Source organism: Mustela nigripes, chromosome 2 (assembly GCF_022355385.1).
Source record: "Mustela nigripes isolate SB6536 chromosome 2, MUSNIG.SB6536, whole genome shotgun sequence".
NCBI classification, from domain to species: Eukaryota; Metazoa; Chordata; class Mammalia; order Carnivora; family Mustelidae; genus Mustela; species Mustela nigripes.
Genome location: NC_081558.1, coordinates 99,788,037 through 99,812,854, shown reverse-complemented (window position 1 = coordinate 99,812,854; position 24,818 = coordinate 99,788,037). Strand labels below are relative to the sequence as shown.

The 24,818-nt window shown below is 41.3% G+C and overlaps 1 protein-coding gene across 17 annotated transcripts in view; it reads right to left on the bottom strand.

The window, feature by feature from the left end:
* The window catches only part of KALRN (kalirin RhoGEF kinase), a 656,868-nt gene that overhangs the window by 309,908 nt on the left and 322,142 nt on the right, over positions 1-24,818 (bottom strand). For 16 of the 17 annotated variants that reach the window (XM_059391106.1, XM_059391108.1, XM_059391110.1 and 13 more), the window contains exon 11: positions 7,947-8,138. In XM_059391106.1, the coding sequence (XP_059247089.1) occupies positions 7,947-8,138 (192 nt within the window). Of the gene's footprint in view, positions 1-7,946; positions 8,139-8,521; positions 8,758-24,818 lie in introns of those variants that run through there. The other variant, XM_059391105.1, reaches the window with a different exon arrangement.

Sequence of the window (24,818 nt, the reverse complement as noted above, 5' to 3'; positions counted from 1 at the left end):
ATCATGACCTGAGCCGAAGGCAGACACTTAACGACTGAGCCACCAGGTGCCCCTGAACACATAAAACTATTAATAAGCCCTTGGCATTGTGATGATTGCCCTAAGGGATACAAATTACTATTATTCAGTGTTCCTGTCATTTAGCAGCTTACAATCTAGTTGTAATTCAGTTTATTTCCTTTACCAAAAAACAAAAACAACAACAACAAAAAAACCCCACCCTTTTTTGTTGTAAAAACAGACAGCAAGTTTTCCAGACCATGGAAACTGGGATACATATTCCTAAATGTATGAATGTACTTATTTAAAATTGGGTTGAAACCAGGAAACCAGGAAGTTCAGGGTATTGGTCGCTGTTGGTTCATGTTATTTCATGTTGCCATTTGGCCTAGAGAACAAAAGCTTTTTTCTACAGGTGCTGAAGTCCCTGGGTAAAAGATAATGGGTTTTCTGAAAACTTACTGTACAGACAGGCAGTAGAGCATAATGGTTAAGAGTTTCAAGCCCCAATTCTACCATGTATCAGTTAGACAACCTTGAGCAAATAAGCTACCCTCTTTGCACCCCAGTTTTCCTTATCAGTAGAGTGGCGATAATAATAGTATGTACTTTTATTAATATTACTAATAAGTTGGTACCATGTGTGTGTATGTGTGTATGTACATATACACAAATAAGTGAGTTATATCCATATCTATCTATATAGATACCTGTATCTATATATACCATTTAGAAACAGTGCCTAGCATAGAGGAAGTGCTAGGTATTATATTTAAAAGATACTTTTGATGCAAGCCACCTCCAGTTCCCACTAGAAGGCAGCAGGAAAGTTTAAAGTACTCCTTCATTTTGGAATTAGTAAAAGATCAACACCAGATTTGGTCTTTCAGAAGGCTAGGTTGAGCTGGGCCTCTCTTTGCTGTTTTTGCTGCTTTGTCCTGGGATGTCTAAGGAAAGCCTAGAGACTGGAAAGTCTAGATATTTCTAAAGGAAAGAAAGAAAGAAGGAAAAGAAAATAAAAGGGAAAGGAAAGGAAATAAAAGGAAAGGAAAAGAGGATGTAAAGAGAGAGATAAAAACTGTAGATACCAAACAAGTCATATAAGACTTGATTAGAAAGTTGAAAGAAAGAAGAAACAAGAAGACTTGAAAAGAAACTTGATGTGTTGAGGGAGGACAGGCATCGAGACAGAAGACCGATCAGGGTAAGGTTGGTACTTGCTATTACAGGAATAAGAGACAGAAAAGAGGCTTATAGGGATCTTGAGAATTTTATTTGATTTAAGATAATTCTGTTCTCAGTACCATCCTTAAGCTATTTTAATGGCTTCATAGCTTAGAGGTCTTTTCTTCTTCTTCTTCTTCTTCTTCTTTTTTTTTTTCTCCACACCCAGCTCCCAGTGGAGCCCAATGTGGGGCTTGAACTCATGACACTGAGGTCAAGATCTGAGCTGAGATCAAGAGTCAGACACTTAACGGAATGAGCCACCCAGGCACCCCATTCTCTTATTTTTAATAAAACTTGAACACCTCTGGTGTAGGTCTAGGGAAGAAAGCATCATTTTTTTTCTGAGGAAATCCACCATGCTTCATGGCTCTCCCTCCTCCTGATGGTCATGCAGCTAAACAGCAGGGGTAAAGAAACCGGCCATAGAAATTGCCAGATAAAAATGAGACATCAGTGTTACACACAAAGGGACTAGGGAAAGACTAGGGACGTCTGAGAATACACTCTGATCTCTGAAGTCACTGTCATTAGAAAAATGTGTCCTCCCCCCCAAACAGTCTTTGACTAGTGAATTGAAACTGATTTCTCACATTTCTAGTCACATATTCTATTACATTATAAACAAATTTGTCTAAGGCAGAATCAAACCTACTTGCTGCTAAGGAAAATCAGCTAAGAGATAAATGATGAAGGACAGTACTCCGTGCAGCTCAGCCCAGTGGTTAGCGGGCTGATAAGAAAAGAAGCACTGGTCTACCTTCAGGAGGATAAAATATCAAACAAAATTGCTTGTGATTAAAGAGAATTTGGCTTGGAGCGAGGGAAGGGGACTACAGTACCAAAGGGAAGGGGACTACAGCACCAAAGGCAAAACATTAGTGACCTCTTTCTCTATCTGTCCTTCTGTTATGAAAACAAACAGAAGAAAAGGAGCTCTTGAATGAAACTGATATTTACTGGTGATAATTCTTGATTCTGCCTCTGTTGGCTACTCCTTGAGCATAGGAAAATGACTTTTTTTTTTTAAAGATTTTATTTATTTATTTGACAGAGAGAGATCACACACAGGCAGAGAGGCAGGCAGAGAGGAGGAAGCAGGCTCCCTGCTGAGCAGAGAGCCTGATGCGGGGCTCGATCCCAGGACCCTGGGATCATGACCTGAGCTAAAGGCAGCTGCTTAACGCACTGAGCCACCCAGGCACCCCTGGGAAAACGACTTTACTTCAACTACTTCATATTGAAACTGGTGAGTGTGTGCACGTGTAGGCATGTGTATGTATGGGCGCTGCAGCTTATCCCTAAAATCCCTTCCAGCTCTAATTTGCTATGGTTTCTCTTCAAAGGCTGATGTCAAGAAGAGGATAGCAAAGAAATGGCTTTCTAAACTAAAACACAGTAGTCTCAGCTTGGACACAGAGACATCCAAAGTCCAGAAACTTTAGCAACAGCTTAAGGATAACTATGATATCAAGTTAAGACACTATTAGCAACCTAGAAAGCTTGAGTTGTGAGCCACTTGCAATCCCACAAGATCACACCCACAGAGGTGACCATAGGAGCAGCACATGTAAATCGTAAGCTCATAATACGATTTTTTGAATAAGAACCTCTGAGGTGTACATAAAGTAGACAAAAAGGAACATTAGTGTCCCTAAACTATGAGTAAGGCCCAATATTCCATTTCCTAGGCTACAATTTTCCCATCTGAATGTCCTGTTGGTTTTCTTCTGTGTATGTGTCCATCTGACTTAGCCCTGAAGAGTGTGCCTAGATTGCTTTGAAAAGAATCCACATCAGAGTGCCACTTCTATTAGTAATTTACTAGTTATCAGGCAGTCAGTGAAACCCAGTTGGAATGGTCTCTCCCTTCAAGCTACCACAAGCAATGACTGCCAAAACTAGGTAAACTCATGGAGTTTGTGAGGTAATCCTGTTGTTCTCCATTTGGTTTCTCTCCCCTAGGATGATCCTTTTTACCCTCTGTGTAAAAAGAGTCCCACACTTTAGCACTGCATCTTTTCCTTCAATCCACTGCTTCCAGAATGACTCTCATGATTCAGACATTTCCAGATGCTCTTCTTGGTCAAACACACCTGTAGTGAAGGGACCCATTCCTTCAGGGCTCTGCTCTTTGGTTGGCAAGGATTACTCGGTCCATGTGGACAGACGCACTTAGGTGGTTTTATGTGTTCTTCCTCTCAGAGAAAACATGTGGTTGTGGCCCCAAATACGTGTATTCAAACAATGGACCTAATTTGAGAAGTTCTAGAACCTTAGCAAAGGTGCAGTGGATGGAGCCTTTGAACGTACTACATGAAGTTAGTCCTAAAAGTATACCGGGGAGTTCAGGAGCCCATACTGCCTGCAGAGAAAGAGGCAATGGAAAAAGGCAGGGAGGGAAGGGCAAGGAAGGGAGACACTAGGAGGTCTATAGAACTAATCAGGCTTATGGATGAGTGGTTACGGAAGAAGGTAGTCTGTACCGCTTTCCTCTGCTGATTGGCGGTTCACCTGCACAGCTGTGGAGCACTGTGCTGGGACAATCCACAGCCCTAAGATGTCTCACAGATCTAGCTCCACAGGGTGAATCACCCTCCCCTCACTTTGAAGAGATCATTTTTTCTTTGGCATTGATGACCGGCTTTTATTTCTTTCTTTCTTTTCTTTTCTTTTTTTTTTTTTTTTTAAGATTTTATTTATTTATTTGACAGAGAGAGATCACAAGCAGGCAGAGAGAGAGGAGGAAGCAGGCTCCCCGATGAGCAGAGCCTGATGTGGGGCTCGATCCCAAGACTCTGAGATCATGACCTGAGCCGAAGGCAGTGGCTTAACCCAGGAGCCACCCAGGTGCCCCCACCCCTGGCTTTTATTTCTTAAACAAACATCGTGACAGTTGGCAATTGAGATGGAGGCCAAAACTGTCTTGTTCTTGCAAGCATCATTGCTTTGGAAGACTGATTTCATTTTGGTTCTGTGGTGGGTGGGGAGAGGACCATGTGTTCATATGAGTGTCTGAGGTGTTTGTGGGATGTGTGTGTGTGTGTGTGTGTGTGTGTATGTGTGAGTGCATGCGTGCCTGTTTGAGCAGAAAATAGCACGGAAGAATGATTTCACAAGTTTAGAAACAAATAGAAATGGGCATTTAATTAAGCTGTGTAATAAAGAGTCGAGGTTGATTATCTTGGCCACATTCTTTAGTTAATTTGACTCTCATATTATTACTAGAAAAATATGTAAAAATGGATATTTTGAAAGCCCAGAAATTGCAGCATTTCCATGGGAACCCCAAGGAAAGAGAATTCTGTCTGGACAATCTCTGTGGAGCAGATGACACTTGCTACAAATGCCTTCTCCCTGGACAAAGAAAGTGAGGACTTGGGTAAATTCTTCTCCCTATATTCTCCCTAGCTCTCAAGACCAGCAAAATGCCAGCTTCCCTCCTGTCCCTAGGCAAAAAGAAGCTATTGGAAAGTTCAGCACAATAGATACGAACAGTTGAGGCTCTGTGAACATAAGAAGGTCCCAACACATGTTTGTCGGCTCTCTTTATAGTGTCGCTCTTCTCTCCAAAGGGGATGACAAATTTTATTTTTGTAAAATAACATTAATTGGGATTGTTATAGATTTCCAATCAAACATGTCACTGAAGGAAAGTTATAAAATAAAAGAATGCAAAAGAAAATTAAATCACTCATACATTTAACTTCTTTGTATACTGCTTTCTGGTCTCTATCCTATGTGTGTATCAAAATTGTGATTGTGCTGGATATACAGTGTTCTATATATTACACTACAAGCCCTTTCTCATGCTATTCATGATCTTTGACAATGTGATATATAATAACTATATAATATTTCTCTGGCTAGATGTACTGTGAATAGTTTAATGGATCACTCAACATGGACTATTTAGATAGTTTTTAATTATTCAAATTATGAAGAACACTGAAAATTATGAAGAACACTGCAATAAAATGGTTAGAAGGTTTTTAACTTTCCAGACTCCTGTGGTCACCAAGAATTCATGATAGAGGGCCAAAAGGATTAAACACACTATTCAGTCTGTAGAAGAAATGGGCTTGAAGGGTATCTTTCTCATATCTTCCTCCTGTTTCCTCTCTGATCCTAATTGGATTAAATCTTTTGATGTAGGAAGTGGGAAAAAGTAAAATTATGAACTTCAGCCTGGGGGGTCATGGGAAACCTAGGTTAAATCATTTATGAAGGCCGATGCTCAGTTCCTGCCCAGAAATCTCTTGTACAGGGAGCTCTACCTAATTTCTTCGAAATCATATCCCACAATAACATTCTATTACACAGTGGCATTAATGCAAAAATTCAGGAGATGGCTGATGCAGATAGAAAGGAAAAAGGAAAAGGAAAGAGGAGGGGGTGCCTCGGTGCCTCAGTTGGTTAAGTATCTGACTCTTGATCTCAGCTCAGGTCTTGATTTCAGGGTCATGAGTTCAAATCCCACAATGAGCTCCACACTGGGCATGGAGCCTACTTAAAAAAAAAAGGAAGGAAGAGGAAATTAGCCATAACTAGGCAGAAAGGATCTGTGACAGTATTTATCAGCCTCTGCCTCCCACACCCACAATCTAGCAACATTTTGCATTTCTCAGCTAAGATCTACCCTCCCCATCAAGGCCCGGTTTCAAGGGTTGAAAATGTAAAGAGGAAAAAGAAGGGTAAGGAGAAGGAAGAAGAGCAGAGGAGGGGAGGAGATAGCAGAGGAACATGGGAGGAGAGAGTGTGGAACAGCAGAGGCAAGCACGAGCAGTCTTCAGGAAGACACGTAAGGTCTCCACGGGTGAGAAGCTCCATCACGACACAGACAGACTCTTGTGAGCCTGAGTTTCCCCATTTGAAACTGTGTTTAAGAAAATCTAAACCATAAGATGATCATGACGATTCCATGTGTCTGGCAAGGAGTAGGTGCCCAATTAAAAAAAAAATACTACCTATTATGCATTGAGTGCTTACAATGAACCACATCTTAGGTCAGGGAAATTATTTGTATTATTTCAGACTTACTCTTATTTATTATTGTTATTATCACCATCAAATAAAGAAGATGAAAAGAAGAAAAAGAAAGGAGTCTTGAACACTAGAACTATAAGGGGTCTCGGGGCCACTGAATCCAACTGCACGATTTTATAGATAGGGCAACCCAGGGCCAGTGGCATAGTGATCTGCATAAGCTCCATGGGTTTTTTTTGTTTTTTGTTTTAATTATGTTATGTTAGTCACCATATAGTATATCATTAGTTTTTGGCTCACATGGTTCTATAGCAGCGGACTCTGGACTAGAATCCCAGTCTTTAGGTCCATGCACAGAACATGGAGATACGGCTAAACTAACCTCACCCATCACCTCCCTGGGCAGCGAATACCCCCACCGCCCTCATGGGGAACATGACTCCTGTTCATTCATGCTCCATTCCATCACCCACAGGCTCATAATTAGAAGAGAATACACAAGACTTTGCTTTCTGAAACCATTATTAAGAATCAGGTGAGCCCCAAGCAAGCAGACAGCCCGGCAGGAAAACCTGGATTAAAGCTAATCCCCTTGCTTTACAGACACTCATCAGAGAGTGGCTGTGGGTCCCACAGAGAGGAACCAGAGCCATCTTCAGGGAGCTCGCCAGCCCTCCATCTGCCTGGGGAATCTCAGTTTAGAAAACATTATCTTTTCATGCTTTTCTCTGATAGGCACTGCAATGATTTGCATTCATTCCCACCAAGTGTCAGAAAAGCCTGTGAAGTAGTAACAACCAGGCTTCTTAATGCATTTCAAATATCAAAAATCAACTTAATTAAGCAGGGTTAATTTTTTTTTCCTGAGAAGCAATCAAACTCTAATTAATACTCTATTAAAATGAATTCCTGGGGGAACACAAGCACGCACACACCTAATGAGTTCATCTGCCAAGGGTGTTATTATAGAGGATGCTCAGTGTGCCTCCTCGCTGGCCACTTACTCCATTTCAGAGTGCGCCATGTTAATCAGAAATGAAAAGCAATTGCAGGTTTGCAGCCCTCCTCCTCTCTATGAGGCCCTCCGCCCTGCCAATAGTGTAACCTAATCCATCCTCCCCTCTCTCCTCTCTACTCTGAATGATTCAGGCCAGACTTAAGCCCAGCTGGCTTCCTCCGGCATGAGGGTAATTTCCCCTTTCCTTCACCGGCGGCCCTCCACCATCAGGCAAGTTGAGAACCAACTCGCTTTAACATCAACCCTCTGGCAGATCTCATTAAGAAGATTTAATCCTCTGTTTTAAAAGGATAAAAGAAAAACACAGAACACATTTGCAAACTCTGTATGCTTCTTGCTGGTGGCAAAGATGATCAAAGTTCTGCTGGACTGATTTCTGACAGGAAACAGCAACCAAGAGAAAGTGGGTCTGGGGTGGGAAAGGAGTCGGCGATTATACATTTCCTTTTGTCATGGTTATTTCTACACCAGGGATCCCCAAATTTCTCCAGCTGCAGATTGAATGCTCTAGCAGACTTGGTCAATGACCTGCTTCTGTGGCCCTCCCCCAACTTGAGATGAGAAGGAAAAAATTTTGTTCCATTCTGGTTGAGACCTAAATACAGGTTATCAGGGGCAAATTGCGAGTGTCATCACTGTCAGGAGGCTAGTAACCTTAAAACCACCCAGGCCCCCGGGGCATACCAGCCAATGCTCCCTTTCCACCAGCCCACCTTACCTCTTTGGTGTGTGTGTGGAAGGAGACAGACATGTCCAGGAGAAGCTTCCGCTGTTCCACCCGGCGCACAAAGTCCTGGATGCGTACCTCCAGGTGTCGAGCTGCCTTGTAGATCTCCTCCGGGTCACATTCCCCTGTCTGAGCCAGCTGCTCGGCGGCTTCTAGGAGCTTGTCCGCATTGGTGTAGGTATTCTGCCAGCAGCAACAGTGAGCGAAAGTCAACTTGCAGTCACTGACCGAGCTTCGCGCCTTCCCCCAGACCACCCGGGGCTGCCCAGAGCTGCAGCGCAGGGCGTAGGCGGGGAGCCCACAGTTCCCTGATCCAGCACGGAGGAGCTGAGTGCCAGGCTCGCCTGCCGCCTCTCAGCGAGCTAGCAGCTTGGCAGCTTGGCACAAGTGGGCACTAGCTAGGTGCCTCCTCCGTCCCTGAGATTTCTCAGAGGTGGGATGTCCCTGGGAAGAAGAGAGGAGGCATGCGAGAACCCCCGTCTCCGTGTGCGCTGCGACTCCCCACCCTTGCGAAGATCCATCACTGCCTTTGCATCTCAGGCTGTAACTGCCAGAGTCAGAAATACCTCATCCACAAAGATCGTCTGTGTTTCTATGCGAGAACACCCAGGAAACAATAACTGGGGACTTGTTCGACTTTTGCCCCCAAGTTCCCTGTGACTACTGGTGTTTATCTTCTGGAACAGAGCTATCTCTTTGCAGGGGAAGGGGTCAGCAATTCCAGGGAGCTGACAGAAGGAAGCAGCCACGGTCAGAGAGAGGAGATGCAGGCTGTTCCCTGTGCACCCAGTGAAGGCTTAATGTTTGCAGGAAGGCTGGGGAGGAGCCTGGCGATCTTAAGAGATTGCCTGCACTCGCATATTGCCACATGCACACACACACACTCCTCCAACTCCTGTCTGTATACACCACAGTATTCTCTAGAGCATTTAAAAAGGCAACCAGATTGTAATTATTATTCATCAGGACGGGAGTCACTGCCTTTATAAGAGTTATGCCATGGATTCAACTTTTCCTCAGCAGGCTTCCCTTAAAAAAGATACTGATATTCCCTGCTTGAGAACTGGTGACTCAAGTGTCTATCATATTTCTTAATATCCCTACAGTCATTCAATGCCCTATGGAGTGGTGAATAAGTGGTAACTGGTGAGGGTGCAAATCTGGCAAAAGGAAAGTATCAAATGCACAGTGAATGAGAACTGAAATGGGTTTATGAGTAATGACTTGGCCTATGGAAAAGTGGTCTTTAGTGTCCGTGGAGTTTTCATTTTTTATTTTTTATTTATTTATTTTTTTTTTACGGGGTGGGTTCTGTTTTGTTTTGCTTTTTTTTTTTTTTTTTTGATTCACCTGAAGATCTGGGCATTAAAGATTGATTTGTACTCCTTGCCTACAACCTGAAAATTCCCATGTTTAAGTCCTAACACCCAGAACCTCAGAATGTGACCTTATTTGGAAACCGAGTCATTGCAGATATAATTAGTTCGGACGAAGTCCTACTGGAGTAGAGCAGGTTCCTAATCTAACATGACCAGTATCCTTACAGAAAGGATGCCATGTGAAGATGAAGCAGAGATTGGGGCATGCATCTATGGGGCAAGGAATGATAAACATTGCCAGCAAACCACTAGAGTTAAGAGAGGCAGGGAACAGATTCTCCCACATAGCCCTCTGAAAGAACCAATCCTGTTGACACTTCGATCTTGGACTTCTGGCCTCCAGAACTGACAGACAATACATTTCTGTTGTTTAAGCTCCCTTGTTTGTGCTGCTTTGTTATGAAAGCCCTGGAAAGCTAATGCGCTGGGGTCGAAACTTTCAGAGGCTGTTGACACAGACTCTCGGTTTTACTGAGGAAGATGGGCAAGCCTTCAGTAAACACTTGTCATGGTTTTAAGAAATACTTAGAGAGGTCCCAGTGGCTACTTAAGGAATGTTGTCTGAAAAACAATGGCCTAGGCAAATGTTGTCCCAATACAGGTGAGTAGAGTGGTGGTGGGACTTGAAAAGGAGGAAGAATCCCTCAGTGCCACTTAGGGAATTCATGGAATTGTGGTTGTCCACAATTTCTAGTAAATATACCCAGAGCAGATGGGAGGGAGTTTTGTTTTTGTTTGTTTGTTTGTTTGTTTGTTTGTTTTTTCAGGAATCCCTCATATTTTCTATCTTAAACCCTATAGAATTTCAGGAAACCCCAAAGAAACCCACAGGTTGTGACCTTATATTTTCTAGGCAAAAAATTAATATCTGTGGCAAAGCCAAAGCAAGCTTATTTGAAAGTTAAGTTTGAGACCAATAAGAGATAAATAAAAAGCAAAACCGAAGGACCCACTGCACATAAAGTGGACAACTTGTCCCCTTTTGTCTGGGATTTTCCTGATTTTAACACTAGACGTCCCATCACTTCTGAGCAAGTTGGAATGGCTGATCACCCTAAGACATACCTAAAACACCTTAAGACATGCTCTGAGTCTCTCAGGAGTACAGATGCATATGCAATGTATGCTGCCTCCAAAGATTATTATATAATCATTCTTGAAAGAAATACTATGGTAACACATAACACTGGGCAAGTAACACAATAATAATTAAAGGTTAAAGTTTCTTGACATGATAGCAAAACTGAGAATAAAAACAGTTAATCAGAAGTGCCTGTGTGGCTCAGTGGATTAAGGCCCTTCTGCCTTCAGCTCAGATCATGATCCCAGGGTCCTGGGATGGAGCTCTGCATCGGGCTCTCTGCTCAATGGGGAGACTGCTTCCTCCTCTCTCTCTCTGTCTGCTTCTCTGCCTACTTGTGATCTCTGTCTGTCAAATAAATAACTAAAATATTTTTAAAAAACAGTCAATAATTATTGAATAATTTTCACATGCCAAGAACAATCTAAAGATTTATATGTATATTAACTTCTTAATCTGCAAAATAACCCTATGAAGTCAATACAACCATTAGCTCCATTCTACAGATGAAGAAACTGAGGCACAAATAATTTCTGCCAAGGTCACATGTCTCATAAGTGACAGAACCAAGATTAAAATCTTTTCTGGTTTCAGAGACCAAGCTCCAAACTATTACACTATGCAGTCAGATGAAGAAGGGCCTTGGTGTGCCATACTGAGGAGTTTCACCCCAAACACAGTGGGAAGCCACTAACAGTTCTAAATAGAGGACAGATGTGATAGATATCTAGTATATAAAGACCCTGCCCTGCCTCTATACAGAGTGAAGGCAGGATTTAGCAGAGAAGAAAGAGGGCTTCTCATTGACATGATTCCCTTTTCTTTATGCTCACAGTACACTATGTTTATTCATTTCATGGCCATTATCATCCCCATAGTAACAATGTGCTCCCATGGGTATCTCTCTACTGGTCTGTGAGCTTAAATGTAGGTTCCATGTTTCATTCATCTTTGGTTCTTCATACCAGGAACCATGACTGGTTTACTACAGGTACTTGTTAAATGGTTACTGAATGAAAAGGCACAGAGATGGGAATGAGCATGGTATGTTTGGATAAGCTGAGTCAACCTGAATAAATTAGACAGTGGTTAGAAATGATACTGGATAATGCAGAAAAGAGAAAATAAATTTTATAAAGAGAAAGGGATAATAAAGGCAGGAGGAAGGGCAAGGGAGTCAATGCTAAAAGATGGGCTCCCTGCTTTACCTGCTGCCTGGCCCTCCTCCCTATCACTACCAGAAAGAGATTTTAAAAAGCAGATCCAGTCACACCTCTCTTCTACTCAAAACTGTTCAGTGGTTTTCCACTGCCTTTGGGGTAAAATTCCTTAGCATGGCAGCCAGGCCCTTCTTCATCTGACACTTGCTTTTTCTCAACAGCCTCAGCTCACATTTATCCCCTAGAGCCAATGAAACAACCTGCTTACACTACCGGAAACTCATTGCACTGAATCCTGCCTCTATTCTGCCCGAGATGCCCTTCCTCCACTTTTTGTACATGACCAATTCTTACCCTTTAAGGCCCAGCCTAGGCATCACTTTCTCCAGAAAGTCCATCCTCATAGCCACTTCTTACACAAGGTTGGCTTAGATGTGCTCCTCTGAGGTCTCGGAGTGATCTGTGCCAAGCCCCTCCTTGATACCTGCCATATTCCAATGCAAATATTTGCCTTTCTCATCTGCTAAGAGGCACACAATGTCTTTTATCTCTTTCTGTTAGTGCCTGGCACCAAGTAAATGCTCCATAAATATTTAGTGAATGAATTAATAAATTAAAGAATACATCACTCCCCCATCAATCCTAATATTTAATCCTTGGCTCTCTTCAACTACTTGGTACAAGACCTTACATGCTAGAATTCATATGCAGTGTTCAGTCCCACTTGATTTATTCTACTTCCTGGTACAGTCCTGAAATAGGAATGTGCTTAGAGACTATCAGCTAGAGTATAACCAAAGCACTTCTGCTCAACTTCTGACCAAATAAACAGCAGTTTCTGCCCCAGGTCCAGGGTTGGACTTCACTGTGAATACAGTTCCTAGGCATTCTTTGGTTTCCAAGCTTCCTAGCCTCTGCCTTATACTTGACTCCTTAACAGAAGTGTCAAAAGTGGGTAGAAGAGCTGAGTTATTGATCCTTCAGCTACTGAGGCTTTCAAGCAGGGCCTGTGGTCATCCTGAGTCAGACAACTGGGACACACAGATAGCTGTAATTTCTGTTCTTCTCTCCCAATCCCTATGTCAACCAGGTAAAATGCCCTAGATAATTCGGGCCTTCAGTCTACCTTCCATTCACCCTGCTGCAGCCCTAGTCCATTATTTATTTATTTACTTATTTTTGCTTTTTCCTCATGGAAGAAAGAGAACTAGGATAACTTGTCTCTACTTATCTCTGGATTTTGACATTATTGAATGGCAGACAAATCAGGGTGATACCCCAAACTTTACATCAGAATAGTACTTTACAGTTGACAAACAAATTTCTTTCACCTTCTTTCCTTACCCAACCTTGAGCAGATATGCAGAGAATGCATCTGTATGTGAGGATATGAGCCAAGGCTGGGGAAAAAAAAAAAAAAAACCTGAAGGAATTAAAGGTAATGGCACCCACTATTCACACAAGGCTGGGAATGGTACCTGTTTCCACCAGGGACACTGGAAAACCTCATGAATCATAGGATATTAGGTAGAGTACTCAGAAGAGTCTTGCCTCCGCAGGGGTAAATAATTAGCCTTAACCTAGAACTGCTGTGGTCCTGCTTAACAAATTTTATAAGACCTGAACAGATCAAACTTTTTTCAAGTAACTTAACTAAATCCCAGAACAAAGCTTAAGAATATTTATAGGAATACAGAAATATTCAGCAACCAACAAGGTACCTAGCAACCAACAGATACCATGTCTGGTGTCTAATAAAAAACTACTAGACAGGGGCACCTGGGTGGCTCAGTGGGTTAAAGCCTCTGCCTTCAGCTCAGGTCATGATCCCATGGTCCTGGGATTGAGTCCTCATCAGACTCTCTGCTCAGTGGGGAGCCTGCTTCCTCCTCTCTCTCTGCCTGCCTCTCTGCCTACTTGTGATCTCTATCTGTCAAATTAAAAAAAAAAAACTAGTACACATACAAAAGAGCAAGAAAATATAACCTATGATGAGGAGAAAAATCAATTAAAACTGACTTACAACTGACACAGATATTAAATTGGTAGATAAAGCTTTTTAAAATGGCTATTACAATTGTATTTCATATGTTCAAAAGTTAAATAGAAAAACAGAAGATACAAAAAAAAAAAAAAAAAAGACCTTGCACTCGCACTTCAAGAGATGAAAAATATACTGGATGGTAGTAGGTTAAACAAAGGAGAGGAAAGATCACTGAACTCAAAAACATAGCCAGAAATTATTCAAAGTGAAATGCTGAGAGAAAAATAATTTTTTTAAAATGAAGTATCAGTGAGCTGTGGGGCAACTTTAATAAAGCTAACACCCATGTAATTGAAATCCCAAAAAGAGAGTGTGGGAGGAAGAAAAGATGTTTAAAAAAATAATGACCCCCAAATTCCAAACTTACTAAAAACTATAAATCCACAGATATAATAAACAAAAACTTAACCTAAGAAACCCAAGGAAAATTATACCAAGGCACAGAAAAATTGAGTCAAACCAAGTGGAAAAAAAGGAAAGGAAATCTTAAAAGTGGCCAGAGGAAAAAAGACATGTTACACACACACACACACACACACACACACACACACACACACACACACAAGGTTAGCGGTGGGGGGGAGAGATGTAAAGATTGACAGCAGACTCCCTACAAGAAACAATGCAAGAAGAAAATTGTGGAACAACTTCTTCACTGAAAGAAGGAAAAATCCTGTCAACCTAGAATTCTATGTCCACCCCAAGTATTTTTCAAAAACAAAGGTGAAATAAAGACATATTGAGGCATACGAATCTTAAAGAATTCTTCACTAGCAGACTTGCATGACAAGAAACATTTAAGGAAGTCCTTCAGGAAGAAGGAAAATGGTACCGGATGGAAATACAGATTCACACATAGGAATGAAGAAGAACTCTAGAAATTAATTACATGGTGGGGGTGGGAAAAATGTAAGATTTCATTCTTATTATTTAAATCTCTTTAAACTATAATATAAAAATAGCAATGTAGCATGGAGTTTATAGCACATGTATAATAAAACATATGACAACAATAGCACAAATGTCAGAAAGGGAGAAATGGAAATATACTATTATAAGGTTCTTATATGTAAAATGGCATAACATCATTTGAAGGTGAACTGTAATAAATTAAAGTCACATACCATAACCAACCCTAAAGCAACCATTAAAGTAACGAAATAGTTATAGCTAATAAACCAGCAAAGGAGATAAAATGTAATCATAAAAAATACTCTGTTTTTATGATAAGTACATTCTTTAATCCCCATCATTTAATTCCCCCCTCCACCCTCCTCTTTGGAAACCATCAGTTTGTTCTCTATGGTTAAGAGACTGTTTCTTGGTTTCTCTCTCTTTCTCTCTTTTTTCCTTTGCTTGTTTGCTTTTTCTTAAATACCACATATGTGTAAAGTCATATAGTATTTGTCTTTCTCTGACTGGCTTATTTTGCTTAGTATTATACTCTCTAGCTCTAGACTAAAAGTACATTAGTGCTTTCCAAGGGATACTGGGGCTGAAGTGATTGCTAATGGTTTCAGAATTTCTTGTGATAAAATTGTTCCAAAATTAACTGTGATGATATTTGCACAATTCTGTGAATATACTTGCAACCATGGAGTTGTATACTTTAAAGGGGTGAATTGTATGTTATGTGAATATATCTCAATAAAGTTGTTTTTTAGGGAAAAGGAATATTCAATTAACCCAAAACAGAAAGAAAAAGGAAGATAAGAATAGATGAAAGAAATAGAAAAAAATAACAAGATGATAGATAAAACATATCAATAATCACATTAAATATAAGTTGTCTATATACCATAATCAAAGGGCAGAGATTGTCAGGTTGGATTAAAAGGCAATCCCCAACTATGTGCTGTCTACAAGGAATACAGTTTAAATGTAAAGACACAAATAAGTTAAAAGTAAAAGGGCAGAAAAATTGCAGCATGATAACACTAATCAAAAGAAACCTGGTATGGCTTTATTAATATCAGACATAGTAGATTTCAAAGCAAATCATATTCCTGGGGAAAAGGAAGGTCATTTCATAATGATAAAGGGGTCAATTCATCAAGAAGACATCATACTGCCAAACATTTATGTACCTACAAACAAAGCTTTAAAACACGTGAAGCAAAATCTGACAAACTTTCAAGGAGAAACAGATAAATCCACAATCACAATCAGAGATTTAATACCCCTCTCACAATAATTAAATAGAAAAAGTAGACAGGAAATTAGTAAGGATATAGGAGATGTTAAAACTTGATCTAGCTGATCTGACTGACATTTATTAATACTCCATCCACAAATAGCAAAATACACATTCTTTCTAAGTCTTTACAGAACATTTACCATCAAAGAACACAGTATAAGTTTATGAGGTGTCTACAGGTGTGCCAAACATTGTATTAGGCTCTTTATATACATTACCTCTAGACTTTAGGATCAATTTTAAGATGGGCATTATTAATTTCATATTTCAAATGAGAAAACTGAGGCTCAGAGAGACAAAGTAAGATGTTTGAAGAATGCTCTATAGCTAGAAAATGGCAAGCAGGGTTTCTGCAGCTGTCACCTTCAGGTACTTTTCACTAAATCAGGTAACATGATGCCCCCAGTTTTATTTTTGTTTTTCAACATTTCCTTCGTGATTCGGGGTCTCTTCTGATTCCATACAAATTTTAGGATTATTTGCTCCAGCTCTTTGAAAAATACCAGTGGAATTTTGATTGGAATGGCATGTTCTTATGACTTTGATTTCTAAATTATGATATTGCAATTATTCTCTTGCAATTGCTATTTTTTGTTTTGTTTTGTTTTGTGATACACTTCAAAGTGCATATGGTGACTTCCAGAGAAAACTGCATTCTCTTTGAAGGAAAGAGTCCTATCTTACTCATCTTTTCTATCTGAACTACTCATCAATGTACCTAGTAGTTGCAGTGCTCTCCTTTCAATTGGCACTGAATCCCAAAGCCGTGCAGCCCAGGATCTTGTCAGCAGTAAGGCTTGGAAATGGATATTTACCTTGCCTTCGAATGTAGGTAGTACCCAGTTTAAGAATAAGTATTGACCTAAAAGTTCCTTTGTAAACCTCTTTTTTTTTTTTTTAAAGATTTTTTACTTATTCATTTGAGTGAAAGGAGAGAGAGGGCATGGGCAGGGAGGTGGGTCTCACTGAGCAGAGTGCCTGATGTTAGACTCAATCCCAGGATCCTGGGATCATGAACTGAGCTGAAGGCAGATGCTTAACTGACTGAGGCAACCAGGTGCCCCCCTTTGTAAGTCTCTTATTTAACACTGAGAATGTAAATGGGAGTTAAATTCCCAGGATAAAATAAAGAAATTCAGTTGAGCACATAATATGTTTAAAATTTGGTACTAACATAGTACATCATGTACAATCAACCAACATTTATAACTAGGCTGATGAAGGAAAACGTTTTTCAGTTTTCATTCCCAAACACCAGGCACACATTTCTTCTCCATTTGCTGGCTCTCACAGGGAAGCAGGGGATAGACTCTGGCAATGGCCAAGTGGTCTTTGGTGGGAAGCAGTAGGAAAAAAGTAGGAAACTGCTCCTATTACTAGTGATGGTTAACCCACCATATTACATCTGCTAGAAGGACATCTTCTTATGGTGTTCTGAATAAAGGAACAAATGATAGTTGCCTTCATTATGGCAATTTGTATGTCCAAACAAGGAGTATCTAATGAGTAGTCCTAATTAGAGGATCCTTAAATTGGAGACTCTCTGTACAAATATTCAGTCTATTAATTGGGACTAATACCAGAAATAACTACTATAGATGTCAAAAGCTCCCAACATAAATGGCTTGGGTGTTGAGATTATCTCTGGAAACCTCACTGCTGGCTATATCACAAACACATACACAATCACTACCCTGTCCCATTCTCATATGCATTGCTACTTGCTAGGAGCATTTTCTTCTCTCTATCTGAAATGCTGTAGCCCCTTTTCCTATTACTGATAAACAGTGTATTTCCAGAACACGTATTTTAAGTAAAGCTTTTTTTTTTTAAAGTAAAGTTTTATTTTCCTACAGTCTAATTTTTATGCATTTAAGAATGTACCAAGGTCTAGGAATTCTGAGAAAAGAATAGCAGTTATTTTTCACTAGGGTGTTCCCTCTTTTACTGACCCTTTTCTTTCCTTCGAATCGCATCAGCCCTCTTCATTTACATGCTATACTTTGAAGGAACTTCAGTGTGTTTCCTCTCAGCTACAGGCTAGAGGTTGAATATCTAGTTACTAGCAGGCAAGAGAGCAAAAGAATAATGAAAACTGTTAGCATGTGACCTATTATCATCTATCTATTTAATATAACAACAACATAGAAACAATTTGTTTTCTGGACCAAAAGACAGGGTGGTTCCTAGAGGTTGCCAACACAGGTTATAAGGTATGATTTGACAGGAAACATCAGGTCTAGCTTGTAAGAAAGACTGGTCAGTTTCCAGAAAATGTGGCCATGCCTAGGGGGCTGAAACAGAAAGCAAGAAAGAACTTTGTCCCTGACCTTCCCCCTTCTTGTGCATCCAGGGCCTGGAGAGCAGTAGAAGGTAGACACCGGGCTATAGGCTGGGCCTGGGAGAGCAATACTGGTGCTCGATGGAAGATGGTGCAAACAGGAGGGAGGATTAGAGGCCAGAGGCTGGCCTAGAGCCTCAGGCTGGGACAAAGGAAAGGGTCCTAGGGAGCTGAACAATCAGGAGGTCAAAACCAGGAGAATGCCACGCAGATACAAAGCTCTGAAGACTGAGGAAGGAAGCGTTTCATCTTCTTTCTGCTGAACAGGCCCCATATGTAGCCAGCTGGATTCAGTATTGCTAGTAAGCAACCTACCACTCCCAGAAATTGATAACGTGGTTTCCACCCTTCCCTCTCCTTCCTTCGCCAACTCTCCTTGAATTGGCAAAATAACAAAGGGGAACATGTAAGCATAACAGAAGAATGTGGGCAAACATTCAAAAAGTGAACAAGGTAGACCTAAGTGTTCAGACATGGATACATTAGATTGCCCAGTTATCATGGCCCTGTAGAAGTTCATTCTCACGTGGAATGTCTGCAAGCCATGGAAACAAGCAGGTGGAGAGACTGCATCTCTACAGAACAAAGATGAATAGGGCCACCTGCTGTAGGGTTTGGCAACTCAAGACATACTTTGGAGGGGGGTGTACCCAAAGCAATGTTCTCTTTCAAAAGATATAACTTTGCAGTGTTGCTGTTTTTCCTGGTTTCCATGTTCTATGTCTGGCTGCCAGTGGGAGGCAGTGGGTGTGAGAGGGGGAAGGCAGGGCTCTGGGGAGACAAGACAGTTAGCTTGAAAATACTGAGGAAAACCTGCAGGCTAGGGGACTTACTTTTCTTTTCTCTCCCAGTCCTAAAGGGGACAGACAGGGAAAGGCTGGGCCTGATCCAGGGAAATGGGGGTCAGAGGCTCTGCCCTACCCACACTTCTGCTTTGGCCCAGTTAGTACAGTGTCCCTTCAAATCCCTCCTCCTCCTTGGTCAGATGTGGCCCTGGGATCGAGGGCACAGACCCTCTGGACTGGAGGTATTCCTGCTCACTTTCCACCTTTGCAGACCCTGGACTCCTTCTACTGCCCCATTCTGGCCTTGGCTAACCTCCCTGGGTTCGAATCACAGATTATATGGAAAGCATTTCTCAACAGTAGCACTACTAATATTTTGGGCCAGAAAATTCTTTGTTTGGGAAGCTGTTACAGGTTGAATTCTGTTCCTCTGAAATTATGTTGAAACCTTCACCTCAAGCACCTGAGAAGGTGACCATTTTTTAAAATAGTGTCATTGCAGACATAATTTGTTAAAATGAGGTCATATTGGAACTGGGTGGGCTTTAATCCAATATGGCTAGTAGCCTTATAAAAAGATGGTCATGGGGCCTCAAAACACTTTTTCTGAAGATGGCACCAAAGATGAAGAAGGAAGTTCTGCCTCTCCCAAAGCAGGGGCTAAAGCAAAGGCGCTGATGGCCAAGAAAGTGGTACTAAGAGGTGTCCACAGTCACATACAAAATAGAGATTCACATGCTGCCTACTTCTGATGGTCTGAGACACCACATCTCTGAAGGCAGCCGAAATATCCTCAAAGGGGCACCCCCAAGAGAAGCAGTCTTGACCTCTATGCCATCCATCATCAAGTTCCCCCGACTATCTAGTCAGCCATGAAGGAAATAGAAGACAACAACACACTTGTGTTCATTGTGGTCAATAAGAAGCAGATTAAACAGGCTCTGAGGAAGCTCTATGACATTGAGGTGGCCAAGGTCAACACCCCAATCAGGCCTGATAGAGACAAGAATGCATATGCTTCCACGGACTTCTGATGATGATGCTTCAGATGCTGCCAACAAAATCAGGATCATCTAAATGGAGTCCAGCTGGCTAATTCTAAATATACATTTTTTCACCATAAAAAAAATGGGCATGTGAAGATACAGACACAGGGAGAGCACCATGTGACATGAAGGCCAAGAATGGAATGATACAGCTACAAGCCAAGGAACACCAAAGATTGCCAACAAACTATCAAACTCTAGGAGGGAGGCCTGGAGCAGATTCTCGCCCCTAGCCCTCAGAAGGGATCAACCCTATGGATGGACACCTCAATCTCGGACTTCCAGCTTCCAGAACCAAGATAATTCATTTCTGTTGTTTTAAGCCTCCCCCTCACACCCCCACCTTGTGCTACTTTGTTATAATAGCCCTAGGAAATTAATACAGGAGATGTTCTTTGTACTGTCCAATGTTTAGCAGAATTCCTGGCCTATACCCACAGGATGCCAATAGCAGTCTCCAGATATAACACCCCAAAGTGTCCCTAGACATTGCAAACGTCCCTTGGGGGGGGGGATAGCCTTCTCTTTGAGAACTACTGTCTTAGATCACAAGACTATAGAGGAAGCCCTAGAGAGGGAGACCATACTACTTCCTCAGCTTACAGTGCTTTTCTGATAATCTTTAGATGGAAGAAGCCTTGGGCAATCATCTAGTACTGTGGTTCTTATAGGACAGGATGAGGGTGTAGATAAAGGAGCTTGGGGGAGAAAAGCAGTATCCAAGCCCTAAGTCAAATAACTCCAATTATAATGGCCAGGGGTGGGGGTGAGTATATGGTAGCATATTTTTAAAAAGATCACTGCAGCCATTATCTAGAGTTAAAATCACTCATCTAAGCGCAGGACTCAAAGTCTGGGCTGAAATTCGGAGGTGACAGAAATCTAGTCTTTTGCCTTAAAATAAAATGGCTCTAGTCTTTGAATGAATAGTGATGCTTCTGAAGACCAGAAAAATTTAGAACAAAAGATTATAATGGATTTAATATTGTGCTTAGAAGTTGAAATATAGTAACTGTGGTTTATAAAAGCAAAAACTGGAAATAACCAAAATGTTCAACAATAGGGGGCTGGTCCACTACATGGAGGTATTGTTACATGATGCTATCATGGCAATAATGTTCCAAAGACTATTTAGTGATCTGAGGAAGTGTTCTTGATGTAAGATTAAATGAAAAAGGCAGGTAAACCAAAGTATCATTTTACCTATCTACCTACCTATGTACCAGCAATAAAACTACTACTCTAGGATTTTGCTAGATTCCTGCCTCTCATTCAGGTCTTTTATCTATTTCAAGTTTATCTTTGTGTACGGTATAAGATAGGGAGTAACCTCTTTGACATCGACCACAGCAACTTCTTTCAAGACATATCTCCAAAGGCAAAGGAAACAAAAGTTAAAATGAACTTTTGGGACTTCATCCAGATCGAAAGCTTCTGCGCAGCAAAGGAAACAGTCAACAAAACAAAGAGGCAACCCACAGAATGGGAGAAGATATTTGCAAATGACACTACAGACAAAGGGCTGATACCCAAGATCTATAAAGAACTCAAACTCAACACTCAAAAAACAGATAATCACGTCAAAAAAAAAAGGGCAGAATACATGAACTGACACTTCTCCAAAGAAGACATACAAATGGCTCACAGACACATAAAAAAAGGTTCACCATCATTAGCCATCAGAGAGATTCAATCAAAACCACATTGAGATACCACCCTACACCAGTTAGAATGGCCAAACACAACAGTAAATAGCAAGTGCTGGAGAGGATGTGGAGAAAGGGGAACTCTCTTATGCTGTTGGTGGAAGGCAAGTTGGTGCAGCCACGTGGGAAAACAGTATGGCGATTCCTTAAGAAATTAAAAATAGAGCTACCTCGTGACCCTGCAATTGCACTGCTGGGTATTTACCCCAAAGATACAGATGTAGTGAAAAGAAGGGTCATCTGTACTCCAATGTTCATAGCAGCAATGGCCACAATCACCAAACTGTGGAAAGAGCCAAGATGCCCTTCAACAGATGAATGGATAAGGAAGATATGGTCCATATATACAATGGAGTATTATGCCTCCATCAGAAAGGATGAATACCTAACTTTTGTATCAACATGGACAGGACCGGAGGAGATCATGCTGAGTGAAATAAGTCAAGCAGAGAGAGTCAGTTATCATATGATTTCGCTTACTTGTGGAGCATAAGGAATAACACAGAGGACATTAGGAGAAGGAAAGGAAAAATGAATTGGGGTAAATCGGAGGGGGAGATGAAGTATGAAAGACTGTGGACTCTGAGAAACAAGCTGAGGGTTTTGGGGGGTGGGGGGTTAGGTGAGCCTGGTTGTGGGTACTAAGGAGGGCACGTATTACATGGAGCACTGGGTGTGGTACATAAACAATGAATCTTGGAACACTGAAAAAAAATTTTAAAAAATTACTACTGTTCATGACAGCTGCCATTTTGGGATCTACTTACAAACATTATTACATGTGGTAGATTATGTCATTGTCTCCAATTACAGATAAGAAAAGTGAGGTTTGGAAAGACTAAAGAACTTGAGTAACCTCACAGAGCTGGTGAAAGGTGGATGCTAGTCTGGAATTCACCTTTGTTTCACCCTATGCAAAATATTCTTTGCATTCTGCTGTGCTAAATAAAAATTTGCTGATAAATATTATGAGTTTTTACAGGATTATCTCTGAGTGATATTAGCAATGATTTTTCTTTTCCACTCTTTTCTTGTTTTCCACATGTCCTATGGTGAATATGTATTAATGTTATAAGCAGAAGACATGGAAAAGTCACGTAAAGTATAAAACTCATATACACATTCTTTAGAAATTATTCCAAAAAATAAACAGAAATTTTTATATCTACACACGTTTGCTTATTTTTGTATGTGTAAGAAGAATGATGTGAAAGATAACTGATTACCTGGGGAGGGAGGGAAGGAGGAGTAGAGGGATAATTAGCATTTCTATTTATATATCTTTGCAACATTTCACTTGTTATAACAGACAGGAATCTCTTTCAAAATATGAAAAATACCAAATAAAAGACATTTTAAAGGAAAAGATAAGATTCCAATATATTTTTGTAAACAAAGTACATTTGGAAGTACAAATAGATTTCATTACAAATGTATTTAGCTTAGGCATGGGTGCATTTCCTAGCTCTGGGATCCTGAAGACACAAATGTCTGACCAGCCACAGTGAAACATAATTACCAAAAAATGTAAAAACTCTCTGCAGCCCTTATCAAAGATGTCATCTTTCTCAGTTTGGACTTCATGACATTGCTCATCAAAGCTTAAAAGAAACATGATGTTGGTATGACATGTATATGCAAAAAAAAATTCAGTTCCAAATACTCCCCTATGATGTCCTTAGCGATCATTCTCGCTGGGCACAGTGCCAGCCATCAACTACCCACAACCCTGAATTGTTTTCCTCCATAGTCAGAGGTAAGAGACATGTCAAATTTGAAAAGACTTAATAGTGAGACAAGCTCTTGGACAATAGCCCAAAGAGCTTCTGTGTGGAATGGGGCTGTATGGTCTGGTTGCAAGCCTGCCTTATCACTGCGGTGTAACTATGAAAGCCCTGCACCAGCGGCGTGGAGCCCACAGCAGCACACGGGCAGGCCAGGGCCAGGCCTTCAGAGGCCTCCATGTAGGATACTGACAAGCTGGCATGGACTGAAATGCTTGGGGCTCTTTAACTGAAAACCATCAAAACAAAGATAGTCTGACCCAAACGTGAAAGGAATTAACGGGAGAGATCCTGTTATTCTCTTCCCGTCTGATAGGTCCATTCTAGGACTGGGATTTCAGTGGGTTAGAAAGGCTAGGTTGCTTGGATCTCAGCTTCCCCAGGTGTGCTGTTAGGCTCATCACCATCATCATCATCCAGGAGAAATAAGGCTGTTAACCACAGGGATGCTTCTGGGCCCACAGGGAGTAACACAAACTGCTTGAGGGGCTGTATTCCCCGGTCAGGTTCCCCTGAATGCAAGCCTGCCCTAGAAGGCCACTGCAGTGATGCAAGAAATTCTCAGTGAGGGAAAAAGAAAACCTTAGCCTCTGCAGGGGTCCTGGGCATGTCTCTTCTACTCACAACTGGGATCAGTGAACATTGCCATGTGCCCTGAAGCATCCAAAAAAAGGGTGAGTTATATTCAGAATGCTCTGTACAAAGCATGAGGAGTTTAAGCTGTACTTCAGAGAGTTTACCATCAATAAATGTGAAATTTGAAGTTGCAGCAAGAAGCAATTAATGTTAAGCCTTGGTTCTCGAGGAAATTAAATTATGTAGAAGAGTTCATTCTCCAAGGACGCAAAAGAAATGAGGTCTGACAGTAGTACAAGGTGGTGATACAATGCTGAGAGCACCCTAGGTAGCAGAGTCATTGGGTAAGATGGAGAAGCCAGAAGAAGTTTTCAGAAGGAGGTGCATTTTTGAGCCAACTCTGAAGTCTAAAATGTGAAGGTAAAGGAGGGGGGATCTGCCAGGCAGTGCAACAGGTTGGGCAGAGGTCCAGATCAGGAGGTCAGGATGACGTGAGGGCTTTGACGAGGGGCTGAGAAAGATACAATCCTGAGGGTTTCTCCTTTGAGCCAGGGTTGGAGAGGAAAAGCTTGTTGGAGGTATACAGCAGGAGTGGCTAAGGGCTCTCCAGGAGGAAAGGCCACCTGTCCTTAGAGAAGCATGGTTCAGGTGTCTTGGTGGGACAAACACCAGACGGTTGTTTCATAATGTGGGAGGGTGGTGGGAAGGGGGGTAAGGGAGGCGGGAGGGCCAGAGGAAGGAGACCTACATGAAGAATGGGGCCA